This window comes from Myxocyprinus asiaticus, chromosome 17 (assembly GCF_019703515.2).
Source record: "Myxocyprinus asiaticus isolate MX2 ecotype Aquarium Trade chromosome 17, UBuf_Myxa_2, whole genome shotgun sequence".
In the NCBI taxonomy this organism is placed as follows: Eukaryota; Metazoa; Chordata; class Actinopteri; order Cypriniformes; family Catostomidae; genus Myxocyprinus; species Myxocyprinus asiaticus.
The window spans coordinates 36,398,057-36,424,647 of record NC_059360.1 but is presented as its reverse complement, the minus strand read 5'-3'; the positions used below and the strand labels follow the sequence as shown (position 1 = coordinate 36,424,647).

The 26,591-nt window shown below is 35.8% G+C and overlaps 1 protein-coding gene across 5 annotated transcripts in view; it reads right to left on the bottom strand.

Annotated features, from left to right (window-relative positions):
- Positions 1-22,690, bottom strand: part of LOC127454774 (endoribonuclease Dicer-like) — a 69,799-nt gene extending 47,109 nt beyond the window's left edge. For 2 of the 5 annotated variants that reach the window (XM_051722175.1, XM_051722180.1), the window contains exons 1-7: positions 22,599-22,690; positions 5,303-5,365; positions 4,054-4,160; positions 3,665-3,853; positions 1,648-1,801; positions 1,400-1,527; positions 1,118-1,252 (exon numbers count right to left, since the gene is read on the bottom strand). In XM_051722175.1, the coding sequence (XP_051578135.1) occupies positions 1,118-1,252; positions 1,400-1,527; positions 1,648-1,801; positions 3,665-3,778 (531 nt within the window). In that variant the 5' untranslated portion in view covers positions 3,779-3,853; positions 4,054-4,160; positions 5,303-5,365; positions 22,599-22,690. Of the gene's footprint in view, positions 1-1,117; positions 1,253-1,399; positions 1,528-1,647; positions 1,802-3,664; positions 3,854-4,053; positions 4,199-4,999; positions 5,133-5,302; positions 5,366-22,598 lie in introns of those variants that run through there. The other 3 variants (XM_051722176.1, XM_051722177.1, XM_051722179.1) reach the window with 3 other exon arrangements.
- Between the last annotated feature and the right edge of the window lie 3,901 nt (positions 22,691-26,591).

Sequence of the window (26,591 nt, the reverse complement as noted above, 5' to 3'; positions counted from 1 at the left end):
AACCAATTTTCTGCGCCACAAACACGGTTTAAAGAAAATCAAATGTATTTCTTTGCACAGGTATCACAGTCACAGGACATAATGTTAAACACACATGAAATGTGATCATTCTAATGCAAACTCACAGAAAGAATGATGCAGATTGATTGAAAACGCTCTGATTCGACATTTAATTTTCACAGAACGAAAGCTGCAGAACGACCTCTGACACTAGCTTATTATACCTTCTTATTATATTTCTACATATTTTATTATGGCTTCATACAGCATCTTGCATTGAGCCACCATGATTTGACAAAGAATTGCACCCCCTACGCTGTTTGTAAAAATAATTGCTTTGGAATAAAAATGTGATTCCCTAAAACAAAACTGAATTCAGGGCCAAACATTCACACTCCTAACTGCCAGGAGTTTTTCTTTTGTAAATTTCTTACTATGAAAGAGCCGAAAAGCATTCTGAAATTCAATTGTGACTCTCTCCTCAGGAAATATCATATATGCAGTGAAGTTAAAACATCTGCACTCACCTAATCTTTGGACATAAAGGGAGAGTTCACACAAATGAAGATTCTGTCATCATTTCTTCACCCTCTTGTCATTCTAATCCTGTATGAATTTGTCTTGAGTGAAAAATTAAAATGATAGACTCAGTCACCGGTCACTGAATCTTTTTTCCATGTAATCAAAGTGAATGGTGACTAGGGCTAACATTCTGCTTTATACCTCCTTTTGCGTTCCACGGAAGAAGAAAAAAGTAATACGGGTTTGAAACAATATGAGTTAAGTAAATGGTGAGTAAATCATGACAGAATTAAAATGTTTGGGTGAATTATGCCTTTAAATGTATATATTTTAAGTTGCCTATACACTAGAAGTTGCGTCATCCAAACATCAGTCACAATTTTTATCCTTTAAAATAAAACCCTCCAGGTAAGAATATGTTTCAGGCCAGCAACATGACTAAATACATGCCCATTAATACCAGACCAATGGATTGACACCTCTTTATCATTTTGTTGGAATGACAGTTAGATGAGGCCTTCATCATCCCTCCCTTTACACTGACAGATGCGATTTCACAGTCGTCATTCAAAGCTGTAACGAACTGCAATTTCACCTTCATTATTTCCCGATAAGGATGGTCCGTGATTGCAAGGTGGCATTCGTCAAAAACCAGCAGGTTGATTTTTGATAGTGGCAAGACTCTATTTTTCAACATATGCAGGAAGATGTGGCACGTCATCACCAGAACCTAACAGAACAGACATTATGGAAAAGAGAGAGGGATGAGAGAATATTAGAGGGGAGATTGCACGATGACACCTAATTGAGACATTCGGCAATAGACATGCTTATTATAACAAATTCAGCAGCACGTTAAAAGCGTGTATAATCACACCTGATTCCCCATCATCTCTCTGTTCCACATCTCCTCGGGCCATGATGTCATCTCCTCTGACATGTAGTCGCCTACCTGGAGATCGGAGTGGGTTCTTATAGTAGATGCTTGCTGAACCACAGATGATGCTTTGATCCAAAAAAGACAAACACACAAATAGATTAATCGACATTTAGCAAGACAATCATGTTTTCAACTGGTTTCTTTACAGCATGCTGAAATTGTGTGGCACTGTAACATTTTCTCACCTGCATTCACCAGGAAAACTGTTCTCTTTTCATCCTCTCCACGGATTTGGTGGGAGAGTTCTTTGATTAGGAGTACTGCGATAAAGGTCTTCCCTGAGTCAGTATTTAAGCAGACTATAGTATTGTGTTCAAGAGCTGCTTCAAGAAGTTCAACCTGGTAGGAAAATAAAATTGGATAAAAATATTCAAATGTAAATGTCTGCTTGAACCTTTTTACTATCTTCATTACAGGCACACGCATTCAAAATTCCTGGTCAAATTTGACCGGATATAGTAATCATGTATTTTTTTTTTCTTTTTTTTTTTTATAAATGTAATAGAACTAACATCACTAAAGTAATAACACTAAACTTATGCATTTCTTTTGGAAATGTATGGTATTTAGACCTAATTTACCTTTAAATCACTGAATTACACCATTTATTTTCATATAAAACACACATTTTATATTACTTTCACTTAATTAAAAACATACACTTCATTGAAAACAAATATATAATTTTATATATATATATATATATATATATATATATATATATATATATATGTATATCAAAAACTATCATGCATTTGGAGCATCTGCTGGGAAAAAACAAATACATACATTTCCATGAAATTACAATTATAATCAGTAGATGGCTGCAGTGATCCACACATGCTGCCTAGTAACTGTAGCCCGACGTTGTAACGAAGTTAATCTCTCGATATTAAGTTATGAATTTGGATATATTTAGATATTATCAAAGACTATTATTTTTTCAGTCAACCTTGACAATAGTGTTACAAAGATAAGACTTTGAGCAAGCATTTTGTTACAAACCATTTATTTTGTAAAAACGAAAATTCAATTTAAATTTAGTCAGTGAAGTAAATGAAGTAAACAAAATTGTAAGATAACGAACAGCAAGATAATGAACAGCAATACACAAATTATTCATAAAAAACAGTAATAAACTAAAGAATAATAAAGGCTTGTGTGTAATGAAGTCTTAAAGTCTTGAAAATCACACAGACTCATAGAATCTAGTCCCCTTTTTTGTGTGAGTTCAGATGACAAATGTAGGAAAAGTCACTAAGCCATGTACAGTTCAGATTAAGGAAACCCTTTTTCTTTTTTTTTTTAAATGATAAAAATCAAATCTGTCAAAAATGAAGGAAGACAGTAGAAGGGGGTTCAACAAAAGTGAAATTCAATCATCAACTTAGTTATCTGCATGCCGTTTCGACCCTGTATAATTTCTCTTCTAAAAATCAAAGTGAGGGGTTCAGTAGAATGTTCGAGCTGCTCTTTTACCTACAATGAAAGTGACTTTGGGCTGTCAAATTCCAAAAGGGATAAAAAAAAAAAAAAATTAAAAAAACATCAAAATCATAAAAAATATTCCATAAAACTTGTGCACTATATTCAAAGTCTTCTGAAACCATGCAATAGCTTTGTGTGAGGAACAGACCAAAATTTAAGTCAGCAACAGCTCTCAAATCTCATTTGTACATTTGCATATTCAAACTTGTCACATTATGAATGTTTACGTGACACGTGAGTACCTTTGGTGTTACTAGTTCACTGACATCAAACCTGGTACAATCAAGTAAAGCTGCGGCAAAGATCTTCAGCGAATAATGACTTGCATTTTGGTTTGTTCTCAAAGCTATCGTATGGCTTTAGAAGCCTTGTTGTTATACAGTGCACAAGTCATTTGGACTACTGTTATGGTACATATATGGTGCTTTTTTATGGTTCATTTTTGGAGCTTCATTATATGGTAACAAGCAGCAATGAACATTCTTAAAACATGTTTTGTGTTTCACAGAAGAAAGCAAGTCAAAGAGGTTTGTAATGGCATGAGGATGAGTAAATTATGACTACTTTCAAGATTTTTGGGTGAACTATGCCTTTAATTAAAGATAAAAAAATAAAAAATAAAAAATAAAATAAATCAAGCTGTTAAAAACAATCAATCGACCAGGAAGAACAACAAAGTAATCTCCTAACCCAAAAACGATTCAAAAGACTTGCCTGATATTTCCTTGGTGTGTATATGCTGTCATGGATAGCTTCCTGCTGCCATGGGAGACCGAAGAAGGGCCCCATGAGTGAGGAGGCAGGGGTCACCAGCTGTAGTCCAGCCATGCTTAGAGACTGATAAGCAGGGGACCTTCAGTCATCCAGTGTTTATCTCATTGCATCATGGCCTTAGAAATCTCACTGTAAGGGGACCATGTTACATCAGTCTGTTTAGTGGGGGTCATATACAACAAGATTTATTTCAAAAATGTAATTTCAGGTTGCTGTTAAGTAAGGTGGAATTTTGCGCTGATAAGCTACAAGATGTAAGTGCACTTGAGCACAGCTATTGTTCAGGTCTGTTTAGGGGTTGGTTTCTGATTATAGATGTGTCTACTCACAGCATGTACGTTCCCCACTTTGCTGTGTGACCAGGCCACATTTATTCTGGGGGTCATTATCAGCGCTCTTGAAATCAGCTCATTCTTTTTCCCCTCAAGTTACCCTGCTAGATGGAAAAACAGACACAACAGAGAACACTCACAACTGGAAAACAAAAATAAAGATTTTTTTTTTTTTTTGAGCAAACAGGTCTACAAATAATCAGATTAATCTGAACATCATGTTGTAATATCTATCTGTCTTTGAAATGATGGAATAACTGCATACATGTAACAGCAAAATAAAAAAAAATAAAAAAATCAACTTAATCACAGAAAAAGAGAATTGGAATTGAAATAAAATAAAAAAATAAAAAATGTAAAAACAGGAAATGTGCAGTATTTGGGAAGTTAAATGTTTTGCTAATCGACCAAGCAATCAGTTTATCCAATTCTGTTATTCCCAAAATGGCCAAATATATAGTAAACTACAACTATCCTATCGCAGTAATCATATTCTCTGCCTTGTAAAAATTAACTACTCAATTCACACTTTATAGTCTAATACTTACTACTTTATGCTGCCTTCATGTGCTATCGAAATTATTGTAAATACCAGTTTCCCACTCGGATGTTACACACGAACGACCCCTCAAGTCAAAGTTACAACTGGAAAACTCTGATATCATTTTGATACCCGAGTTTCCCAGTTAAGAGGAGATGTAAACTTTCAATATGGTGGAGGAGAGTACAGTTTCTGTAGTGAGTGATGGTTTTATACATTTTTCTAAATACAGCTAATTGTTAGCGCTTGCCGATTCAGTCATATTCATTTATGTATATCAGCAACCATTTGATGCATGGCATACATTTTTACACTGTGAAAATAGCTTGTATTTGACCAAAATACTATTATCATGAGCAGGCTAACTGCTAATTGTAATATGTATTATGATGTCAAAAGTACCTCAAAATATATGTATGAATGAACCTGGTGTTGTCCATTTTTCCAGCTCTTTCCAACATCGAAACACTTGAACACGACGTACTTGAAATTACCACTTCAGAAGTGGGAAGTAGGTTAATTCCAGTAGCACATGAAGGCAGAATTAGCATACAGACTAAAACACACGGCTAAGTTAATAAATTAAAAATGAATTTTCAAGATTTTTTTTTGGACCCAATAACACTGGACATTTAAACGGATTCATTTGAAACAATTTGTATTTTACCATTTGAGCATATAGAATAATAGAAATAATCACATTACCTTAAAGCTGCAGATGGAGAAGGGGGCTCGAGTCACAGCCTGAGATGATATTTTTTCAATGCTCTGAAAATTAAGAGAGAAAATATAGCTTGTGATAATGGACACATCTCTGGCAAGTAGAGGATGGCTGAATTTGGATGACAACTGGCTTGTCAACACATTTTTGCCACTCGAGATGGAGCCCACACTTTCCTCCTAACCACTGCCATTCAACACAGCTGCAACAAATCACCACAAGTCATTTCAGCTCAAGTAACACAAGGTTTCATTTTCAGTGAGCGAACACATTTGCTCTTGGTTAAAATCTGCTCTCAGACTCTATGTTCGGGTTCATGCATCTCTAATGCAACCACATAGGTTATTTACTTTCAGATTTTTAAAACGCTCGTTTCGATGAACGAAAAATTCTATGTTGAATGCTTGACTGAAAAACAGCTGGCCAGTTCACGGCTGCCCAGTTCCAGATTATGAGTTTACCAGTGCTGAAAATCAAAGCCAAGAACCACTTGTTATGAACCAATGGGTACTTTTAGTTCATTAGTGAGGGCAACAACCTTGCAAAAATAGTTGCTATGGCAGCCGGTATGACCAAAATCTCATATCACGGTATGCATAATTTTATATTTCGGTATAAATATAAGCAATAATATAGTTATTTTTGCTGGAATTCAAAAAAACTAATTGTATATTAAATTGCTTTGGCTATTTTTTTTTTTCTTTTAATTCAGTGAATTGAATACTTTACAAATGAAAGGGAGTACATCAAATAGATTTATTTTTCAAACTTGAGGACAATTCACGATTAGATTTTTCAACCTTTAAACATACTCAACTAATATGTAACTCCAATATGATTAAAAAACTAGTTCTTTATTAGAATACAAGGCAACCTGGTTAGCGAAATATAAGTTATTTTCAAAATATAGGTGTGCAAGAAAAATGCACAAAAAACAAAGTGCACCACACAGGAAGTTGGCAACACAGTGTAAAATACATTTAAATCCAATTAATTAAAAATAACCCAGATTTTCGGAAATAATAGTGTACAATAAGAAAACTGTTAAATACTTCTTAGCCAATGTAGGTAATTTTATCTAAACCAAGTCAATCTAGAAAGTTATCTGGAAATCAATATATAAAAACCATCAAATTATAGAAAGTACTGAAGCTTACTCATTGTATGTCAAACAATTTCTATGTATAATCATAAACCCTTGCAGATATCAGAGTCCAGATGTCAGAAAATCTTCAGTGTAGACAATTTATTTCATTCACATGCAACGTCAAGGCCAGTTATGGTCTTAAGCTGGTGTATACAGTTGTCCTCAAAAGTTTGCATACCCTTGGAGAATTGGTAATATATGTACCATTTTTAAAGAAAACATGAGTGAGCAGGCAAAACACATTTCTTTTATTTCTTATGGGATTCATAGTCAACTGCAGGTTATAACAGAATGGCACAATCATAAAACAAAACATGGCAAAAAAGAAAAAAATGAAATGACCCCTGTTCAAAAGTCTGCATACCCTTAGTTCTTAATACTGTATATTGCCCCCTTTAGCATCAATGACAGCGTGCAGTCTTTTGTAATAGTTGTCTATGAGGCCCCAAATTCTTGTTGTATAGCTGCCCATTCATCTTGGCAAAATGCCTCCAGGTCATGCAAAGTCTTTGGTCACCTTGCATGAACCGCACATTTGAGATCTCCCCAGAGTGGCTCGATGATATTAAGGTCAGGAGACTGATGGCCACTCCAGAACCTTCACCTTTTTCTGCTTTAACCACTGGAGGGTCAATTTGGCCTTGTACTTAGGGTCATTGTCGTGCTGGAAAGTCCAAGAGCGTCCCATGTGCAGCTTTTGTGCAGAAGAATGCAAATTGTCTGCCAGTATTTTCTGATAACATGCTGCATTCATCTTGCCATCAATTTTCACAAGATTCCCCGTGCCTTTAGAGCTCACACACCCCCAAAACATCAGTGAGCCACCACCATGCTTCACAGTGGGCCTTGTTGACCCCTCTCCAAACAAAGCTATATTTTGTTCTCGTCACTCTAAATTACAGTGTGCCAGAAGCTGTGAGGCATGTCAAGGTGTTGTCGAGCATATTGTAACCGGGCTTTTTTGTGGCATTGGCGCAGTAAAGGCTTCTTTCTGGCAACTCGACCATGCAGCTCATTTTTGTTCAAGTATCGTCGTATTGTGCTCCTTGAAAAAACCACACCTTCTTTTCCCAATCAAGAGATCCCCGAATTTCCCACTTCTTAATAAGTGACTGAACAGTACTGACTGGCATTTTCAAGGCTTTGGATATCTTTTTCCATCTTTATAAAGTTCCATTACCTTGTTACGCAGGTCTTTTGACAGTTCTTTTCTGCTCCCCATGGCTCAGTATCTAGCCTGCTCAGTGCATCCACGTGAGAGCTAACAAACTCATTGCCTATCTATACACAGACACTAACTGCAATTTAAAAAGCCACAGGTGTGGGAAATTAACCTTTAATTGCCATTTAAACCTGTGTGTGTCACCTTGTGTGTCTGTAACAAGGCCAAACATTCAAGGGTATGTAAACTTTTGATCAGGGCCATTTGGGTGATTTCTGTTATCATTATGATTTAAAAAGGAGCCAAACAACTATGTGATAATAAATGGCTTATATGATCACTATCCTTAAATAAAAGACAGTTTTTTTTGCACGATCAGTCATATTTTCAAAATCAATGCCAAAATCTCACAATTTCTGCAAGGGTATGCAAACTTTTGAGCACAACTGTACATGCATGATGAACGAAGTTATGCTACAATCACACTGTACAATCGCACTGGAATTATTACCGGCTTTTATATCAGTCTTTATGTTGTTAACCTTTTATGTTCATTTGAAGCACACACACATATGCAGCTGATCAGATTGGGGCAACATCAAGCAAAGCGAGAAATCCAAGCAGAGAATGGTTTGTATTGTAATCATTCCGTGCCAAACCTTACTCAAGTGGAAATGCTACTGGAACCGTTCCTCGCTGTGCTCAGAACCGTTTGGCCCGATGGTGGAAAAGCGGCTATAGATGTACTTGGAAACTGTGAACAACAAACTTCATCCTCATCTTGACTTGTTTGGGAAATGTCATACTCCGTAATTTCAGATTCCTCCATGCTTTTAAATCCATATAATGTGCAAATAATGTAAAGCAATGCTGCCCACTTATAACCACGCAAATATATCGACCACAATACAAACAGTATAGCAGAATCTCTAGTAGTAGGATGTACGGTATTTGTACCATCACACCACCCATTCCTTACTATGGTATTGTAACTATTATAATATACATAACAATATAAGACGATCTTCTAATAGTGTAAGAATCTTTAGAAAATGACAAATACTGAAATTTTCTGTTTTCGTTTTGTACATAGTGGTTTAATAAAAATTACCATTTATTATAGAAACCAAAACTGTTGTAACTATAGTATTTTGGTGGAAACTATAATTACTCCTGTAAATTTTATAAGGACAGTAGCCTCTCTATTAAATCAAGTTATGATCATCAACTTCTTTCAAGGTTGCTTTAATGCAAAGCAGGCAGGCCTTATTTTATCAGAGCAAAATGACCACTCAAACAAATCGGTGTAGACGTCTAGACTTCCTGCTGACCTCCAGGATCACTGTAGGCATATTAACAGCAGGCCAGACTGACTGCATACCGCAGACACAGTCGAATTTTAGAACATGACCTACATTACCATGTGAATGACTCTGAGTGTACCAGTAGCTATGATACCATGACGACTGATTGTTTACTACTAAGATTCGATCCAAGATAAGACAGTTAATTGCGACTTCTAAGAATGGGCCAACTTTTGCAAAAACACTTGGACATGAAATGAGATTGTTTGTGCACTGTCGAACAACAACCCACGCAAAAATATCACAATAAACAATTAACCAAAAAAAAAAAAAAAAAAAAAAATCATAATTTTCTCACCCAAGTTTTTTTTCCAAACTGATATGACTTTCTTTCATTATATATATATATATATATATATATATATATATATATATATATATATATATATATATATATATATAAAACAAAAAATTCCAGAATTTTTTATTTTGTTTGACTTTTGTGAAACTTTGAAATAGGAGCGGGGGGAAAATAGATTCCGTTACAAATCGTGATTATAGAGATATTTTATTTTCTCCCTGATGAAAAATCTATTTAATTTAAATTAAACAATACAATGTTAGCTTAATATGCTACTTCAATGATAGATATACTGTAGATGTAGGAAGCTACAGTATACGCTGCCTGGCCAAAAAAAAATTCAGTTTGGATTTAAATAAGCAGGTCCTTAAGAGCCCATGACTGGATCATTATTGCAGTGATTAATATGTTTCAGCTGGCAACAATTCTTTTAACCCTAACTGATGCAGTGTGTAGCTTCTCATTTCTTAAACAACGCAGTGACAAAGAGGAGACGCACGCTTACTCTATTTATGTGGAGAGAAAATGATGAAACAAAATCTCAAAGGTTTTGCTTCATGACAAATAAGGGCTCATGGGTTTAATCGGAACATTAAAATAACATGCGAAAGTGAAGAAATTAGGAAAGAAATGTTTTACTATTGCATAATTGGAAAAAAGGATTTTATGCCACAAGAGAGGTGGTGGCATAGTGGACTAAAGCACTGAACTTGTAAGCAGAAGGTTGTTGGTTCGATCCCCACGGCCACCACCATTGTGTCCTTGAGCAAGGCAATTAACTCCAGGTTGCTCCAGGGGGATTGTCCCTGTAATAAGGGTGCTGTAAGTCGCTTTGGATAAAAGTGTCTGCCAAATGCATAAATGTAAAATGTAATTGCCATTAACAATTCCACCCTGATCAAGAACGCACAGCAGCATCTGTACTTCCTTAGGAGCTCATCTAACTTGCCAGATCCTGCTGCACTATTGAACACTACTTTTTTTTTTTTCAATTTGGAAGTTAATAGATTAGTAGTGGTAAAGTAGGGCGTAGTGACCCGCCTCAATCCGGGTGGCGGAGGACGAATCTCATTTGCCTCCATGTCTGAGACCATCAACCCACGCACCTTATCATGTGGCTTGTTGAGCGCTTGACCACGGAGACATGTGTGTGGAGGCTTCACACCATCCACCACGACATCCACGCACAACTCACCGAGAGCGGACCACATTATAGCGACCACGAGGAGGTTACCCCATGTGACTCTACCCTCCCTAGCAACCGGGCCAATTTGGTTGCTTAGGAGACCTGGCTGGAGTCAATCAGCAAGCCCTGGGATTCGAACTCGCGAACTCCAGGGGTGGTAGTCAGCGCCAGTACTCGTTGAGCTACCCAGGCCCCCATTATTGAAAGCATCTTAACTGTGATGCCCACTGATGTAATATTACAACATCAATTTTAGTTCTACTAAAATAAACCTGCACGTTTTTTTTCTCTCTCTAAGACCACATTTACACAACTAATATGTCCTATTGTTAAGCCTTGCAATGCTATTGGATGGTAGATTTTGTAAATAGGCCTGTTCACCTGGTCATGAACTCACACAACCTGCAAACTTGCCTTGAAGCACATCATCTTGTTTTACTGGACTGGATAAATCAACATTCAAGTAAGTAAAATGTCTAAAATAATTTTTTCTATGATTAGTAATATGTCTAGATCATGCAGATATTAAGGTACTGTTGAATGCTTTGATCATATTAGATTTTGAGCTTGTTATGTCAATGTTGTAATTTTACAACACTGGGTGAAAGGGGTAGCAACATTTGCCTTTGCACCTTGCACATTACATGGATGAATTGTACTTCTGTTCCATGTGAAAAAAATACTAATAGAAAAATACTATTTTTGATCATTCACAAGTTTAAAATGTCTTCTTTGTTACCATTTTGAGTTTCAATCAATATTAAATGATTATTAAATGATAAGTTCAAGTTGAATTAAAGAATAAATTATTTCTTTGAGAATTTGAAAGTATTTGTGTAGCAATATTTGAAACTATCTGTATCTTATCATTTATAAAATATACTTAACTGGTCCTGTTTTCTTTTCTGGGCTTTGCTTGTTTGCCCAAATATCTGCTTGCTTCATGAGGGACAGGTGATAATGTTCTGGAATGTGGGGGGTATAAGTGCTATTAGCATGATAAGTAGAGGGCACAATAAGCTAGCCAGACAGTATTGTGTGAATTCTGTGGAATGTGTGAATTCTGTGGAATGGGTTAATTCTTTAAAACGTGTAAGTATGATTGGGATTTATTTGCAGTGAGATTATTTAGCCTGGAAAATAATCAGTGATTTTTTTTTTATATTTCAGAATGCCACCAGCCAGGAAAGACCATCTTATCTACAATGTGTATGATGTCGTTGATGTTGTCCAAAATGGGAACAGTGACTTTGAGAAGAACTCTGATACAAGTGATGAAGAGGAATGTGGAGATGCCTGTGCACTGGAAAAGAGAAATAAAAAACCCAATGACCGCCCATCGGATGATTATGTGGACATCATGCCAACAAAACAACAGACCATGCCCCGTGACAGGTATCGTTGGCTGAAAAAGGATTTTATCAGTACCAACACTGATTTTTCAGGTCAGTGCTATGAACAGAGCTAAACATAGTAAATGCCAAAGTTTTAATTCAGTTCATCAGGTTTTGTCAATACAATCTGAACATGTTTTTTATAATAATCTATTTTTCATAAAAGTATGACTTGTCTGATTATCATTATTGTGTGATTATTAGTGTACAGATATATAGGCTTCTGTTATGGGGCTACAAAAGCAGTACACCCTGCAAATGAACCATTAGATGTTCTCTACACTTGTTCAGATCACTGAAATTCTGCTACCCAACAGGTTCAACGTTGCAATATTACAACTTTTCCCTAAAAACTTACTAAAATGTAAAAACCCATTTATTTCTGCATTAGAGGCCTCCTACAACAACATATAAAAGGTGATTTTTTTTTTTTTTTTTCTCAGTGTTTCTATATTTGGGTCTCACAGGGTTAACTTACTGCATCATAGTGTGGTATGGTAACTGCACTTCTTCAGATCAGAAAGCACACTCCATCGGGTGGTGAAAACTGCCCAATATATCACTGGTGCCCAGTTACCCTCTATCAAAGACATTTACCACAAACGCTGCCTAAAAAAGGGCACCCCAGCCATGGACTGTTTACTCCTCTCCATTCTGGGAGATGCTACAGGAGTCTTTGCTGTCGCACCAACAGACTCAGAAACAGTTTATTCCCTTCAGCGTTCAGCCTACTGTACTCTGGCGCTGAACTCCCCGACCAAAAAAGAAAAACTGTACTGTACAATATTACTGCTGTTTTCACACTACCTGTAATACTTGAATCCTATGCACCTTCTGTCTTGCATTTAACTGTTTAGATCTGTCCCGTGTAATTTGCACTATAATGCTAAATGCCATTTTATACCTCATCCTCAAACTCAATCCTTTTTTTTGCACATTTTGCACTATTTACACATGATGCCATATATACTCTAATGGTCACCCTTCAATCACACATCTCTGTCCAATGCATTATATCTATTTACATTCCTGTCATTTGCACTGAGCTGTGTGTATGTGTGTCTGTGTGTGTGTGTGTATATATATACACACACACAGTGTACATATATACAGTATATTGCTACTTGCACTTCTGGTTAGATAATACATTTGCTCTGTACTTGTACTCTGCACAATGACAATAAAGTTTAATCTAATACAATAAAAATATAATATATATATTATATATATATATATATATTTAAAAAAATAATAAAGTTAAAAAAACAAGTGTAAATGTGAAATTGACCAAAACTAAAGTTTAAAGACATATTTTAAGTATTCAGAAATATTGTGATATTTAAAACATTATTATTCATGCCATTCATTAGTTTTTAAAGCTTTAAAAGGAAATCTTAGTTTATTCCTATTTCATAATTTGATTTATATATTTGAAGTTAAATAAGTAAAAATGACTTCTTAAGCTGTATGAAGCACACATGCAGAAAAAAGTACCCCTTAAAAAAATAAAAAAAATCAGACAATGACAATTAATAGTTAAAGCCCTTAACGAGACAATTAATTATCATAATCGCAATTATTTGTAGAATTAATCTTCAACCAAATTTATTAATCGTGACAGCCCTAATGATCGTGATCGGAGATCACTAAAACGCTTGAAGTCACATCGTAAAAAAAATAGTGAAAGTAAGAGCATTTCCACATGCATAATGTGACGTGAACTTACAGGATTGGGACTAAACAGCAGTGTGGCCACAAGAAAGCTACTTGTTAGTGAGGCTAATTGGAAAAAATTACTTTGTCTCTGCAGGTCTCTAGCGTTCTTTGTTAAATAGGAAGCAGGAGCCGGGTAAACATCCAACCCAAGCCTTCTATTGAACTTTTCAGTTACACACAAGGGTTTGCTTTTCAGCATAACAAAAAACACACAGAACACGCTGCTGCGTGCGTCTCTCTCTCTCCCCTCTGGCAGTCTGGACACCCTTTTCATACCCCTCCAGCTCTCACTTAAACACAGAACAGCTGTTAAGGGATAATTTTCCACATGTGCAAATCCTTACCGTTCTCCTTCTCCTGGCCTCGCGCTCCACAGACGTTGCTCAGCCACGCCCACATCACCACAGACTTCAATTTGCTAGGGAGCATTAAGATTGGACTGTGGAGCAATTGAAAAAGGTAATGGGGGGGGGGGGGGGTTGCACCAATAACGATTAAATTAAGCAGAGTTTAAAGCTAATCCAGCATTTGTTGAACTAAGTTTTATTTTCATTTGAATTGTGCTGCACCACTTAATTTTATATATGGTTTAACACATCAGAGATTAAACTTTTAACCCGTGATTAAAACGTTCACCTGCAATTAATTTTGTCCGCCATGATGGATTCTGAACTTAGCTGTAGATCATTAGTACACAGGGCCGATCAAGGAGGTTAAGAAAATGTTGTAGCAGCATGTACAATGTCACAAGCTTTAAAATATGGCATCATAATCAGGTCTCAGATCATCTGCCTCCCCTCATCAGTGCCAGAAAACAACATCCCAGGCTTCCGACTGAAACGAGTATAAGAATGGAGCAGAGCAATAACGATCACCTTTTGCTTGTAACCGCTCTCGTTAAATGCCGAAATTAGTTCTACTCTCACTTTTTCTCGAGAGACCCGTCTCTGACCCGTATCCCTGCATGTAAAGGATGGGGAAGCGGGTAATCGTGCCGCCACCAAAACAAGCCGCCATACTCGCACACACGGATTTGAATGCAAGCATCGCGGTCAACGGCCCAATATTTCAGACCATAATAAACATAAATAATATGATAAACGTCTTTCAAAGGGCTGACGGCACATCCACTGTTTGTTTACCTAGTCATTCATGTTTAATTGCAAGTCAGGATTAAAGTAAAATCATTTTTACTGTGAAATTTTAATCAGGATCAAATTGATGGTTAAAATGTAACCCTGATTATTTTTTTACATTTGGTGCAACAGATTTATCAGATAAACCTTGATTTAATCTAAATTTAAGATTAATCCTTGTTGGTGCAACCCACCCCATGTGGTCTGATGAGTCCAAATTTATCCAATTTCAAAGCGATGGGTGCGTCAGGGTAAGAAGGGAAGTGCATGAAGCGATGTACAAGCATCTGGAGGCAGCGTTATGATCTGGGGTTGCTTCAATTGGTCAGGTCTAGGCTCAGCAATGTTATTCGCCAATAAAATGAAGTCAGCTGACTACCTGGATGTACTGAATGACCTGGTTATCCTGTCAATGGATTTTTCCAGGATGACAATGCCAAGATTCATTGGACTCAAATTGTGACAAAGTGGTTTAGGGAGCATGAGGAATCATTTTCACACATGAATTGGCCACCACAGAGTCCTGACCTTAACCCCATTGAAAGTCTTTGGGATGTGCTCAAGAATACTTTACGGAGTGGTTCGACTCTCCCGTCATCAATACAAGATCTCGGCCAAACATCAAGACATTAGATAAGTTGTAAAGGCTGAATAAGGAAGAGAAAAATAATTCATCGCGCTTGTCTTAATGCTGTTCCCGATCTGATCAGCTGCACATGTGTGGCATGCTCCAAATGAATGTGACAGGTTAACAAAACGGAGACGGATATAAAAGACACCAGTAATATTCCCAGTACGACTGTACACAGTTAGAATCACTACTTTATTTTAAGAATGTGAAATGTCACTATAATAGTAGAAAGAACGATTTATTTCAGCATTTATTCATTTCATCACATTCCCAGTGGGTCAGAAGTTTACATACACTTTGCTAGAATTGGTAGCATTGCCTTTAAATTGTTTAACTTGGGTCAAATATTTTGGGTAGCCTTCCACAAGCTTCTCACAATAAGTTGCTGGAATTTTGGCCCATTCCTCCAGACAGAACTGGTGTAACGGAGTCAGGCTTGTAGGCCTCCTTGCTCGCACATGCTTTTTCAGTTCTGCCCACAAATTTTCTATCAGATTGAGGTCAGGGCTTTGTGATGGCCACTCCAATACCTTGACTTTGTGTCCTTATGCCATTTTGCCACAACTTTGGTGGTATGCTTGGGGTCATAGTCCATTTGGAAGACCCATTTACGACCGAGCTTTAACTTCCTGGCTGATGTCTTGAGATGTTGCTTCAATATATCCACATGATTTTCCTTCCTCATGATGCCATCTATTTTGTAAAGTGCACCAGTCCCTCCTGAAGCAAAGCAAACCCACAACATGCCGCTGCCACCCCAATGCTTCACGATTGGGATGGCGTTCTTCGGCTTGCAGCCTCACTCTTTTTCCTCCAAACATAACGATGGTCATTATGGCCAAACTGTTAAATTTTTGTTTCATCAGAGGACATTTCACCAAAAAGTAAGATCTTCATCCCCATGTGCACTTGTAAACTATAGTCTGGCTTTTTATGGCAGTTTTGGAGCAGTGGCTTCTTCCTTGCTGAGCAGCCTTTCAGGTTATGTCGATATAGGACTCGTTTTACTGTGACTATAGATACTTGTCTCCCTGTTTCTTCCAGCATCTTCACAAGGTCCTTTGCTTTTGTTCTGGGATTGATTTGCACTTTTCGCACCAAACTACTTTAATCTCTAGGAAACAGTCGAAAACAGAAACAGAAACGAAAAAGTCTTTCAGGAAGTGTCTCAGCTGTTGGCCACACACGGCTACCACCAGACCTACCAACAGTGTAGGTTAAACTTAAGTGACTACAGAACCATCAACAACCACAACAGCCAGAGTGGTTCAAACAGAAGAAAGTGGAAGTGGTTCGACCAAATGGACGCTATGGCAATAGACCGGCGAGCAATGTGAGAGAGAGTGCCCTGGATTCGGCCACGGCGTTGTTGGAGTCCACGATGGAGGATGGTACGTTTTGTTACGTTAACTCTATATTCTGCTTGAAAGCTTCACTTTATCTAGTTGACCAGCTACTGGAAAGCTTGCTTCACAACCAGGCCAATTTAACTGTTACACTTGTGTAAAATCACCATGCAACAACTGCTTTATGCAACACAATGAGCTAGTAGCTAACAGCTAGCGGTCGTATCGTTGTTTATGGTCAGTAATGGTTGTGTCGCTTTTAAGATGATGTCACGGCAGTAGTGGCGGCGCAACTATGACGATCAGCCTATAATCCCACCTACGTTGAGGCAGCACTAAACTGCAGTGGAAAAGCAAGCTCAAAAAAGCAAGCAGAGTCAAGTCAAACCGTAATGTGCAGTGGAAAAGTGCCGTTAGATTTCCGAGTTTTGCCTACAAACTGACGTTGCAGCTGAACAGCTCGTGCTGCCTTCATGTGCTATCAGAATAATCCTACTTCCCACTTCTAAAGTGATAATTACGAGTATGTCGTGTTTAAGTGCTTTGTTGTCAGAAAGAACAGGAAGCATGGACGACGCCAGGTTCATACATGCATATTTTTTGTGGAACTTTTTTGATGCAGCAAAATTTGTATTTTGACAGCATAATACATTACTCTGTTAGCCTGCTGACGATAATGAAATTGTAGTCAAATGTAAGCTATTTTCACAGTGTAAAAATGTACAAAATGCATCAAATGGTTGCTGATATACATAAATGAATATGACCAGAACTGCAAGTGTTAACAATTAGCTGTATTTAGAAAAATGAATAAAACCTGTCATTCAATACAGAAACCATACTCTCTTCCGCCATGTTGAAAGATTATGACTCCTCCCATCTTGACAACTCGGGTATCATCTAGAATTCCGAGTTTCTCACTTGAACTTCCGACTTCGCTGGGTCATTCATGTGCTCGGAACTCATAATTACGATATTTCCGTGTCCACATGAAGGGCACAACAATTCACACTGACGTCACCGTATAGCAGCCCATCAAAGGTTGTTTGCGAGTGCGTACACATACACAACAGAGAAGCAGGAGACCAGACATGCTAGACCTACCTAGTGTTGTCAAAAGTACTGGTACTTCAGTACCAAGTCAATACTAAAATAAAAAAGATGTAACGATACCAGTGTTTCTGCAGTACCGAGCACAGACTCAATCCGGTACCAACGCGCAGTATGACTGACAACACGACTGGTTTAAAATGCTCAATTTGAGCATGTGCTCTGTTACACCTGAACAAAATGAACAATTAATAAAATTACAATTGTGACATGTCCTAGTGTGATTTATTAAACCACTAAAGGCTGCAATCTTAGTGTGGAAGAGATGCGTACTTTGAATGTATGTATTTCCGACCACTCATCCACTGGAAACTGCACAGACATCGAGAATCATTCACGACACGTTGTATCAGGTGACAGAGCAGAGCACTAATCTACTGTGAACCTCGCAGCACATGTAAACTATATATTTATATAATTAAATCACAGCATTTGCACTTTAATCTCAACTCAACTTTATTTATAAAGCATTTAAAACAACAGAATTGACCAAAGTGCTTCACAGTAATAACATTTAAACCAAAACATTTAAAAATTACCACATCCACAAACACCAGTAATTTAAAACACAAAATACAAACACTCCAAAACTGTGTCCTACATTTCATTTGTCAGATTCAAAGGCCAGTGTAAAGAGATAAGACGTGATACACGAATTAAAAGTTTCATTGTCGCAAACTGTTTGTCTGGAAAGTGAAGCTTCATGCAAACAAAACACATAATAAAAGCATGTTTCAAAATATAATCTAGAGCCCTGAAATTTAAGAAATTGTGACAAAAATATATTACAACTGTATAGTAAAATGTAATATTCACTAGAATGATAATAATAATAATAATAATAATAATAATAATAATTAAGCAATATATCACATGGAAGACTGCTTTTGAGTAAAAGTTTGGCAAAAAAGAATTAAAGACATGTTGAAAAGTTCTATTTTCACTTGTTAAAAGTTTTAAGAATGAACTGATTAGACACCATTTTGATGATGAAATTAAATTCCACCCTAAAACATGGAGTTCTGGAAAATAATAATAACAACAAAAAGGAAAACATAAACAAGATTTCAGTAGGGCACTACTTAAAAACACTTAAGCAATGCATCCTTGATTGAGAAACACTTGAAGGAATCATGCATTTCTTTTAATTTATTATTTACTTGAAATGTAACTTTTTAAATAGGCTAAACGGGTGTGTTCAATAGCATATTGTCATATTAGTATATTTATGCTGTGGTACCAAAATTAATATTTCGAGGACCGTGACATTTCACTGGTATCAGTACCAACTACTGACATTTTGGTACTGTGACAACACTAAACCTACCTATCTCTTCTGGCAGAAAGTCTTTTACTTGGATAACTTCTTTGGCAAAGGAAGTAGAAATATAGGGTTCCAGACTGCAACTAAATGGTCGCATTTTGCAACCATTTTTCCCGCCGGTGAGAACGTTTTTTAGAGGTCACACTGGTGCGGCTACAGAGTTTGCCAACACTCGTCGCATCCGTTTTCTGTTTCGTATGAGAAAAAGGTAACGTAACGCCACTAGTCACTACCCGGATCAATTATTAGCAGGTGTCATGATAACAAAACCGGCTCAATGAACAAAGCAGTCTCACCCACGCAGCGCAAATCATATTAACAGCGCTGCAAGAAGCATGGCACGAGACGCGGAACTCATTTGAATTTGGCTGTGGAAAAACAGCCAAAAGTTACCATGATTTTTCCTTTCTTAAAGAATGAACAAGGCTAGAGACCAAGCCGCTCCTTGGCGCGGCTAAAATTTGAACAGCCTCCGGAGTCGTAGGTGGGCGCCACCGACAGACGGCGAGTAGCGCGGCGGTGTGCGTACATTCATAGAAAACAATTGTTTTGAATTTTAGAACGCACCATGTCATGCGCCAGACGCATCAGGTGTGCGACCCCCTTTAGTGTCTTTTGCCTTAAACGAGTTTAACAAAAAAAATAAGTTTTTAATGGCACACCATTTATAAACAACACTGACCAGGACATAAATTATAAGGCTGTACAATCCACACATCACCTCATTTACAAAAATGTAGCTCAGATTTACTATAGTAACACTTACTGTGTTAATGATGGTATTTTGGCAGAAATGTGTTATATTAATATTATTTATATAGCCCTACTATATAATTAATTTCTGTTCACAGTTATGTCAGTTTCAAAAAGTTTCTATTTAGTTTTTATAGGTTCTAAATATACAGTTTTTTCATTTCATAACAAAAATGCCATAGTTTGTTTTGTTAAAGTTACTAATAGTGGTGCACCGATCCGAACATTTGAGGCTGATACCGATCTCCGATTTTTTACACTAAGATCGGCCGATACTGATTTTTTCTTAAAGTGCCCTTTGCCACACTTTTACAAGTTATATGCTGCAGTTATATGTTTATGCCCCACACAGTAAAATTACACTTTACAAAAAGGTTCCATTTGTTAACATTATTTAACAACATTACTGTAGTTAACATGAACTAATGAACTTAATGTTAGTTACAACATATACTAATAAAGTTTTAAAATAAAAAGTTGTCTTAGTTAATGCACATTAATGCACTAAAAACTAACATGAACTAACAATGAACAATTGTATTTTTATTAACTAACATTATGATTAATAAATGCTGCAAAAATATATTGTTTATGATACCTAATGCATTAACTAATTTTAAAGAAATGAAACCTTTTTTATTATGTTACCAAAATTACATTAATTGTGAATTGCCAACATTTATTTGTATTGAAAACAGCACTCATGATTGCTCAAATAGTCTCTATCACAACACACATCATCTGATTGTCACGACTCATGTTACATCATGTGTACTCAGATTTGTATTTGTTTATTTGTTGTTTAATTCATTATTATACCTGTTAGCAGCCTCTTTATCCTCTTCCTGCTCACTGTGCAATGAGTCAGCATAACTACCGTAATGACTCTAGAAAATGGGCAACTTAATATTCATACACATTCTTACACATTTTTAAAAACAAAATGGCATATTCATGTGAATTCCATCATGTCTGAAAGTTTAAATTCATGAATGCTTAGAATTGCCAACAACTCGCTCATTTATTAGAGGAGCAGTGTGTACTGCTGAAAAGTAACTGGCTTTGTTTGCCTTCAGAAATTCAAAGCGATGACTGTACTTAATCAGTAGGATCGCTCTCAAAATATTTCAATTTAGCCTAAATAAATTAGGTAGGCCTATATATAAATACACTTTTTTACAGATGATACTGTTGCATCAAAATCAAGTCAAAATCAATGCTATACTGTCAAATGTCCATTTCAGCAACAAAATAATATAAAACATACTTATATCACTATTTTTATTAGGGCAAAATTGTTGCTACCAAATCAGGTGCTGGTGCCATCTGTAGAACTTGGTGCCACCGCGCTCAAATTTAAAATTTTCACATTTTCCTTAAAATAGGAAAACATACACATTTTTAATCATTCTAGATGCAACACAAGCACAAATTATCCACGTTTCTTACACACACAGATAAAGCCAAGCAGATGAAATCCAATGCTCTCCAGCACGACTCCACTGAGCCAGTATTAAATGGATAGTTCACCCAAAAATGAAAATTATCTCATCATTTACTCCCCCTCATGCCATCCAGGATGTGTATGACTTTCTTTCTTTTGCAGAACACAAACAAAGATTTTTTAGAAAAATATCTCAGCTCTTTTAGTGGTGAAATCTATATCTTCAGGAGTGATATGACAAGTGTGGGTAAGAAACAGATCAATATTCAAGTCCCTTTTTACCATAAATCTCCATTTTCACTTTTACTTTTAAAATGTGAAAGAATGTGAAAGTGGTGATTTATAGTATATATAAAAAAAAAAGTATTTAAATATTGATCTGTTTCTTATCATATTCACACTTATCATATCGCTTCAGAAGATGTGGATTTAACCACTGGGATCGTGTAGATTACTTGTAAGCTGCCTTTATGTGATTTTGGAGCTTGAAAGTTCTGGTCATCATTCACTTGCATTTTAAGGACCAAAATAGCTTAGATATTCTTCTAAAAATCTTCATTTGTGTCCAGTAGAAGATAGAAAGTCATACACATCTGGGATGGCATGAGGGGGAGTAAATGAGAATTTCCATTTTTGAGTAAACTATCCCTTCAACTGCATAACAGACACCCTAAACAATGCATCAATAGCACATAAATCTGGAAATTATAATCTTCAAATGATAATTCATGCAGATCAGTTAGGCCTCATTGGGACCTTGGCCTTGGATAGAGCCAGCAACACACCCGAGGCCCCCCCAAACATCATGCATATGTCAGTTTACCAATCACAAACGTGATTCTTGCGCAGTCTATGGAATTCATAACACATGAAATACAACACAGGATCTGAAGCTGTACTGCATCTGCATCAGTTTTCAGGGAGCTAAAGCGTGCAGCTAAAAAGGCACGGTCATTCAAGAGGAAAACACTATCCACAATTCATTGTTTTACTTTACTTAAAATGTCTTATAAATGAACCTAATGTCTCATTTACACTCATAGGAATTTAATGTACAAACGGTTTACAACAAATACAAGTGACAGATGGGCAGAAATGTCACTGCATGTTTGGCCTGAGTGGTTAGCACGCGAGCTCGTGTTAGCTTTGGCTGCTTTTATTGATTATTTCGGGATCTCGAGATTTTAAAAAAATAATAAAAATAAAAAAAATACCAGCGATAAGGGTGTGTGCAGTGTTGTTTTGCAGTAAGAAGGTCGTGCTCACCGATGGTGAATTGTTTTATTGGTCGCGTTGTGTTGAAGAGTCTTGTTAAACGGTGCCCCTCTCTCTACCCATTCCCTCCTGTTGCTGTTGTCAGACTACAGTGCACGCGTGTAAAACAAGCGACTACGAGGACATTCCCTAAAAAAATTATGTTTCTTTAAAATAAAAGCCCCTGCATCTATGCGCTTGTGACTATCAAGAAGCGTTGGTATAGTCGATTAATAAAACAGAAAACATAGTATTGTATATTAATTTATATTGTATATCGTTATTATTCTTTTTTATCACGACCACTGGCACGTTGTTTTTTAATCTTTCTCTTTCTATCATTTTGTGATGATTTGGCAATATTGTACGCAAAACAACCATGTCACTAAAGTACTTTAAAATAGTACGAGAGAAAGTAATAATTGACATTTCTTTAAATAAAAGTCCCCCTCATCTCTGTACTTTCTGGGACTAAACATAAGAAGTGTCGATATGATAAATAGAATGAAAGATTATAAATATATTGATGTGGGATATCTCTGAAGAATAAAATCTTATTTTTTTATTTGCTGTGGCTGTATTGTTATTTGGGATTTTATTGTAAATTGTATTCTTTGTGTACATTTATTTTGCTTTTTATTTCATTATAAAGTACTTTGATCTTCTACGTGTATGATATATGCTCTATAAACCATTATTATTAAATATGCTTTGAATTATTAATAGAAAAGTATAATAACAATAATAATAATGATAATATAGTTATAATTATTAATAGTAATAGTAGTAGTAGTAGTAGAAGTACTATTATTTATTATTATTACTGGATTTGGATAGAAATAGAAATAGATATTCTAAATACATTTATTTAACCTTTCATTTCATTATAAAGTGCTTTGATTTTCTACATGAAATATGCTTTATAAATTCTTCTACGTGCTCCTCTATAGAATTCTTCTATAAAATCTTCCACGTGTATGAAATATGCACTATGAATTATTATTATTATTATTAATTCATTAATTAATTTCAGTTGGTTCAAAATGCAGCTGCCAGAGTGCTGACTAGAACCAAGAAATATGATCATATTAGCCCCATTTTATCATCGTTACATTGGCTACCTGTTAAATTTCATATTACTTTTAAAATTCTGTTAACTACATACAAAGCTTTGAATGGTCTAGCTCCACAGTACTTAAGTGACCTTCTTACCACGCTATATTCCATCACATTCATGACATAAAATTCTGTTATGTTAAAAGTTCCTAGAATATCAAATTCCACAAAAGGAGGTAGATCCTTTTCCTATCTGGCTCCTAAACTATGGAATAGTCTCCCTAACACATGCCAGGTATTTTCTTGATATCTACTTTGATGTTGATGTTATGTAAGACCTCGTTCTTAACTATACAATAACTTTACAGTAATAATAATGATAATAATAATAATTCATGTACATAGAAGGACAAAGTACTTAACAAAGAAATAAAAAAGTTAAATAAATGTACCCAAAGAATGTCTAAGTCTATCCTAAATCCAGTTATAATAAATAATAATAATACTATTACTACTTATAATAATAATACTAATTATGATTATTATAATCATCATCATAAATTACAATTCCGAGCATATTAAATAATAATAAATCATAGAGCATATTTCACACACGTGGATGATTTTATATAAGAATTCTATAAAAGAACATGTAGAAGAATTTATTAAGCATATTTCATACACATAGAAGATCAAAGTACTTTATAATGAAATTAAAAGTTACATAAATGTTCTCAAAGAATATCTATTTCTATCCAAATCCACGAATAATAAATACAGTAATATCACTACTAATACAATAATAATAGTTATAATAATTATATTATTATTATCATCATCATCACAAATAACAATACTTCAAAGCATATTAATTCAAGTCAGTTTTATTTGTATAGCGCTTTTCACAACACATATAATTTCAAAGCAGCTTTACAGAAAATCATGTATTAACAGACAATGAAACTGTAATATCTTAAAGTCTTAGAGTGATTATTGTGTAATTTGATTAAATATGATGGTAAATTGAGTATAATATTTTTTAAATAATTGTATTTAGAACCCCTGTGAGAAAGGAACACAATACTCCATAAGATGTAGGTTAATGGAGAAAAATAACCTTGGTAGAAACAAGACTCACTGTGGGGGCCAGTTCTCTCCGGCTAAACATCATGAATATAATGCCAACATTAGTTATTTGTGTGCAGTGCAAGTCATGGTTTTAAATTTGTAAACTAAGTATGTGTTAAGGGCCAGTGTTTAAACAAAGATTTGAACTGTAAGATAAATGACTAATGTCTTTAAAGTTCATCCTGGATTAACTGCAGAAGTTTACATAGATGCATTGTCCTTGTTAGTTGGCTGATGAAGGCTTTTGTTGGCAATTCATTGATAGTCTATGTATTCCATTTCAAGAGTGTGACAAAGGTGATGAAGGCAGAAATCAATGAGGTGTATCGCAGTTCAACCTGCAGGTCATTTCAGTGAGGTTCGGTGGGGTCCATCCTAAATCCAAGTTTCAGGAAGTGGCATATGAAGTATCCGATGTCTTACAGATGGAGTTGGCATCAGTTCACCCTCTGAAGTCCATTGTAAGAGAATGAAGTGATGTCTGGTTAGCACCGGCTGTAGTTTGTCGTCATCACTGAGAGACACGTAGCAGTGGAGTCCAACACCAAGCAGGAATGGAGCTGGATATGGTTGAGACAGGGAAACAAACAGAATAATATTAGCATTGGTGCCATTCAATTTATTGCAGAGTTATAGATTATGAGAAATGTTTCTGGTTCCTGCAGACCTAACTAAAGCAGCCTAATTGTGAGCTGATAGATTAATTAGGTGTATGCCTGGCTAAATAGATGAGTCTTCAGTTTTTTAGACTTAAACTGAATGAGTGTGTCTGCGTCCTGAACAGTCATCGTAAATATGATTGGATTCTTGGCTCCATCTTTGGGTAATTTTGGGAACTACAGCCGTTAACATTTTTCAAGTGAGGATGGGCGATACCACTTATTTTCTTTATCCGATACCATCCAGTATCGTCGATACTGATACCAATACCGATACTTCTATTAAATTGTTTTTCTGCGATTTCTTGGGATAAAATGGGTAATTCAAAATATTATTTTTAGTCATAATTCAAGTCATTATTATTATTATTTACATTTGTGAGCACAAACAGAACATTTCTTCTGTTTTGTTTACCCGTACAAAAATTAACCATGGTTTCACTACAATAACTATAGTTTAACCATGGTATTTAGTTAAACCATAGTTACCACACAATAAACCATGGTTACTACTACAATATTACTGTAGCAAAACCATGGTTTCAGCATGGTTGTTAGAATCTATATTTTTGTGTGAGGATCGATATTTTGATACAACATCAGTATCGGAAGTATCGATACTTTAGGATCGATCCGCCCATTCCTATTTTCACGCAAAAGGAGCTGCTGACAAGAGAGAAGCCGGATCACACTTCCTGGTTTGCTGTAATATTTAGTCTAATCTGTTATAAAAAATTAATATATCAGGCCTAACTGATATTTTCCATTAGATCGAGGACGACCTATGTTTTTCATCTGTGCATGAAAACAATAATACAGTCATACATTGCATATATGCATCGTATTAGAAGAATCATAATACAGATAATACGAAATACAATAATAAATCATTTTGGTGTAAAGTTCAAAACGCTCCCAGTGCAAATATTCATAAAATACACATTCTTTATCTGAAATTGTTATTTACATTGTATATATATATATATATATATATATTCTAAATCCATAACAACTGTCTCTCTGTGTTCACATACCTTATTTATCTTTATTTTATTTAAATGTGAGCACATCAATATGTCCTTCTTTCGCCACTATTCAAAAACACTGCACGCTCCCGTGATGCATCAGCTCCAGTTCGCCGCCATTTAGGCCAATGGGGAGG